We start from the raw sequence: 5,337 nt of genomic DNA, 5'->3' as shown, positions 1-5,337 counted from the left end.
TCTCAGTTTTTCCTAATAAGTATTATAAATTCTATGTTATACTTTAAATAAACATGTATATTTACCACACTGTAAGTTCTACATATATATTTATATAATAACTAAATAAATAACGATTTTTTTGGTCAATGTTCAGAAAATATCATTAATGACACGCAATAATTGACAAACCATATTTTGTGTGTTGTTTTCATACTCTTTCGTACGTTGCTGCCATGACTTCGAATGAACACAAAAAAAAAAATAAAAAATGTTGGGTCTGGGTCAAACCTATAATTAAATTGTAAAGCTTTGATTGCAAAAAAGTAGCCTTTGATACAATTTTCTAAATTTCTGGAATGTACAAACATACATATGTATGTTTACATCTTTGTATGTAAGTATTTCCATACAGAATCATGTGTATGAGAGTGGAAAATATTATATGTACATTGCCATAATTTTTATAACAAATTGTAGTAGCAATCATTACGTACTTTAGATGTGTGTCGATGATGGTGATGATGTTAAATAATAATAAATAAAGTCAATAAAAGAATTAGTGTATTGAAAGATTCAAAGAATTATTTCATTTTTTAATATAAGAATAGATTTTATATATAAACTTTATGCTTGTTTTTTATTTAAAGTTACTTTTAAATTTAATTTTATAATTTCCTTCATATTTAGCATTAAAGCCTTCAGAATTAAAGTTTTTGCACAACTACAAATATATTTTTCTATTTTAACATGAGTTTAATCGAATTAGCAAAAAAACGCAATCTTAGATTTAATATAAAATTTTGAATTTTCTTTTTAAAAAATTAACCAATGTATGTAATTTTTCTAAAAAAAATTGTAGGGTTTGATTTTAAAGAAATTAATTTTTTAATAAATTTAATATTTTTATTCTTTAAATGTTCTGAATATTTGTAAGAACTACTTATGATTGTATTTAAATTAGTTTCTTATTATTTTTTCTTTTATTTACTTTTTCACATTATTTTCATTTCTTGTTATTATCTTTATTTGAATATCTAATTGCAGATTATACCATTGGGTAGTGCGTATTGTCAGTTTCCGGCAACGGATCACAAATATACATGGCGCAAAGTAACAACAACTGTAAATAATATAATCGTGGGTAAACTATGGGTCGATCAACATGGTGAAATGGAAATAACGGGCTTAAATGCCGCCGCAGGTCTAAAGTGTATGCTTAAGTATATACCCTACTCCTATTTTTCACGTGAAACCCAAAGACGTGTTAAAGGTGTGGTCATGGATCGCAATAACGAAGTCAAATGGGTTATACGTGGTGCTTGGGATAGTAAAATAGAAATTGCCCCGGCTCTGTCGACTTCCGGCCCACCGGATAGTCCTGTCTATGAGACGGGTGCGTATAAGACAGTTTGGCAAAGACGCATGCCAGCGCCCGATAGTGAGAAATACTATAATTTCACACTATTAGCGGCACAACTTAATGAAATGGAGGAGGGTATAGCACCTACAGATTCACGTTTACGACCTGATCAACGTTTAATGGAAGACGGCCAGTGGGACGAAAGTAATCGTGAAAAATTGCGCCTCGAAGAAAAACAACGAGCTAAAAGAAAACAACGTGAAGCAGAAGCCGAGGCAGCTGCTCGCCGCGGTCAACCCTTCCCGCCCTATACACCCGTCTGGTTTTCACAAGAACGTGAAGAGGGAACCGACAATATTGTGCACGTACATACGGGTAACTATTGGGAGCACAAGAAAAAACAAGATTGGTCAAAATGTCCAGATATTTTCTAAACAAATATTCAATATTATTAAATTAACTATTACAAAAAAAAAAAAAATTAAAACAAAACTTAAAAAATCCAAAAAATCATTTAAATTTAAAAATGCAAGAGAAACGTATATTAATTAATAATAAAAAGTTATAAAAAAGTAAATAAAAACATTTGTAGTTAAATTAGGCCTTAAAATAATGAAATAAACCAATAAAAATGCATAGAATTATTATACAAAACTAAATTACAAATATAACATCCCATAGAATTGGAATGCGTATCAAGCATGCATAATCATGTTTCATTTGCTAAACATATTTCAATCATTAATTAAGAATTATAAACGAAACACTTAGAAAAAAAAAACTTAAAAACATCTCTCACAATTGTGTTACATTTTTCCTAATCTTCTTCCACAAACCCTCCACAAACATATAATCCATGTCTTTGCTCCTCTTGGACGATTACTACACGCCTAAAAGCTTTTATAATGAAATAAACAAAAAATGACAAATGAAAATAAGTAATTTTAAATGTTACAACTTAAAAATTACTACTATAATTTTAGAAAAGCTATTACACAAACACACATTTTAAGTATATTAAAGCCATATTAGGTAAAAAAAAACAAATTAATTATACAATGTATGTATGTGTAAAACACCATTATTATATTTAATAAAAATAAAGAAAATAAAAAAGTAAACACAGCATAAAAACATTTAAAAATATGATTCTATGTTAAAAAGAAAAACATATATAAATTAATATATATAAAACAAAAAATTACTAAGTATGAATATTGCAAAATTTAAATTATTCAACAGTGTTAAAACGAGATAATTAAGTACTAAAACAATTCAAAATTATAAATTTCGGAAATGATTAGTTGCTTAATCTGAAATTTCCTTAAATAAGCTTAACTTATAGCAAAAAAAAAAAAAAAATAATAATAATTAAATAATATGGATTTAATAAAATTACTGGTACTTTTATTTTTTTAAATGAGTGGCAGACACGTAATCAATTTGTTAATTCTATCAAGCATATTCCAAAAAAAAAATATTCAAACTCAGAAATTAGTTACATATTTTATAGTTTTATAAGAAAATGAATGTTTGCAAACTTTGAAGTATAAATTATATTTGACAATATTCAATAACCTATCATATATTCCATAAGCCATAAATTCGAATTCATTTTAATTATTTTATTTTAATCTCCCTTAATATTGGAAATTTGGAGAAGTTTTTACAGCAAAGATACGTATTTATTAAAGAAGAATTGTTAATTTTTTAATTTTAATTACAACATTTTAGAAAATGTATAAAATGTTTAATATACTAAAACCGTATGTTTACCGATCAAATTTGTCGGGACGTCTTTATTATTCAATTTAACATTACATAATTGTTAGATGTGAACGCATCTTATGTCAAAATTATTGATTTTGTGGTGAACCCTGAAGCGATATTTGGGTCAATGCCTTGTAAACCTCACCAATTTGGTGGAGCTTTAGCAATGGGTCGGTCCATCCCGAATGAAAATTAAGTAATAAAAAATTGATAGAAAGTAGTTATGCTAAAGTGAACAAAAAGTAAATTAATTTATGTCGGACTTTATAAAAAAGCAATAAAATGCTACCATTCGCTAAAGATTTCGTGACCAGCTGAACTATGTACATGCGAGTTATTTCAGTTTATTTTTGTTTAGAACTTTTTGGAATTTAGAATTATATTTTATACTTTAATTAAATTTTATAAATTTTTAATAATCTCAATTAAAAGCTTTACTTTTATCTGTTGTTCAGGTGTTATAGTTTTTATACCCTACACCACTTTAGTAGGGAGGATATATTGGGTTTGTGCTGATGTTTGTACCAACAAAAATATTCGTCGTATACTGAGTCGATAAAGCTATGTCCGTCCGTCTGGCTGCCTATGTAAACCTTGTGCGCAAGGTACAGGTCGCTCTTTTTTTACCCAAGGACGAAGCCTATTGAAAATGGATTAAAACGGTTCATTATTTCGCCTTGTCCCCATACAACCGTACACCGCGAAAAGGGCCTTTGGGCTCATAATTAAGTTAAATGTTCGATTTTGTCAACAAAAGTCGGCAAAACTGAGTTTTATAAAACATTTAATGAAATTACCGATTTTTGTAATGATCGAGCCTCATTTAACCCTAGCGCCCTGAACTGCCTTCAGAAAATGACTTTAAGGTCAAAATTCACCTATAAACATTAATAACACCTTTAAATTCTACATAAATAACTTTGAAGTAGACGTGAATTCCTCTACCAACATTTATAAGGATAGGCCCATATTTTGCCCTACTCCCTTTGAACCCTCTTGTGTAAAAATCTCTTTTTTTGCCAAAAAAATGATCTTCATTTTTAACAAACTGACTGGTGTAGGGTATCATATAGTTGTTTGGATTCAAAAATAGAAATGGGGTAAAAGCTTGTAATAGAAACAAGGTTTGGGGTCATAACGTAATATGTATTAACAAATATGTTTCTTCATATATTTTAGGATTTTTCAACTCGAAATGTATTTCCAAAAAATATAATTTTTGCTTTGATCTTTCATGTTGGTTTTATCAGCAATTTATTGGTTAGTTTTTTTTTTGCTTCCAGAAATTAAATTTATATAATAACTAAAAGGCTCGAAAAAACTGAATTATGGAGGATATAAGATAGTAATTGGCTCCACCTCCTATATATTTCTGGCTTAAAAATTACTCTACAGCTTAATAATTCGACACTGGCAAGTTTTATATAAATCAAAATCTTTGTACAAAATTTTTAGAGAATAGGTTCATAATTGACAATTCCCCCATATAAGGTCCTAGCAGAAAATGACTTTGACGCTTATAACAGATTGTATGAGACAAAATCTTTAATATGTATTTAATACATATTTCTCTTTTGGCATATTAAATTAAAAAACTTATTTTATCACATAGTATGTTTAAATAGAAAATAAATAATAAAAAAAATGTATTAGTTGGTTACGTGATTTTTGAATAAATCTATAAATATTTACGAAAATATATTAATGTATGTCCAATAATTTATAAGTTATAGCTATTAATTATAAAAATTATAAATATTTATAAAAAAAATTAAAGCTATGCATGTATGTAAAACCCAAAATATAATGAAAAATTTAGGGACTTTTCCATCACGTTTTGTAACTATGTATTTTTATGAGATGTTTTTAACAATTGAAAACAATAAAACTCTTATAAAAATATATACTGCAAATAATTTTTGAAAAATATAAAAATTTAATTCATTGAAATAAAAACATGGTAGAATTATTTGATAAAGGTGTCTATGTAATAGGCAAACGTAAATGTTTGGCTTTACGAAATATTATGGATTAAACTTGGAAAATATATATTTAAATTTTAAGGATTTCGGTTTATTTTATATGGTTTCAACACATAAGGACACACTATTAAATAATTCCACCTTTTTGTTCTACAAAGGTCAAAGCTAATGTTTGAAAAAATAAAAATATAATAAGAATTAATAAATAAAAAGTTATAAAAAAAAAAAAAAAAATAAGTTTAT

General features: G+C 27.0%; 1 protein-coding gene across 1 annotated transcript in view; it reads left to right on the top strand.

Moving 5' to 3' along the window:
* Nucleotides 1-2,385, top strand: part of LOC111681609 (oxysterol-binding protein 1) — a 7,406-nt gene extending 5,021 nt beyond the window's left edge. The window contains exon 2 of the mRNA XM_023443474.2: nt 1,027-2,385. Within this exon, the coding sequence (XP_023299242.2) occupies nt 1,027-1,776 (750 nt within the window). The 3' untranslated portion in view covers nt 1,777-2,385. The remainder of the gene's footprint in view (nt 1-1,026) is intronic.
* The last annotated feature ends 2,952 nt before the right edge of the window (nt 2,386-5,337 follow it).

Source organism: Lucilia cuprina, chromosome 4, assembly GCF_022045245.1.
Source record: "Lucilia cuprina isolate Lc7/37 chromosome 4, ASM2204524v1, whole genome shotgun sequence".
Lineage (NCBI taxonomy): Eukaryota > Metazoa > Arthropoda > Insecta > Diptera > Calliphoridae > Lucilia > Lucilia cuprina.
Note: the sequence above shows the minus strand (reverse complement) of the source record. Positions and strands in the feature narration are given on the sequence as shown.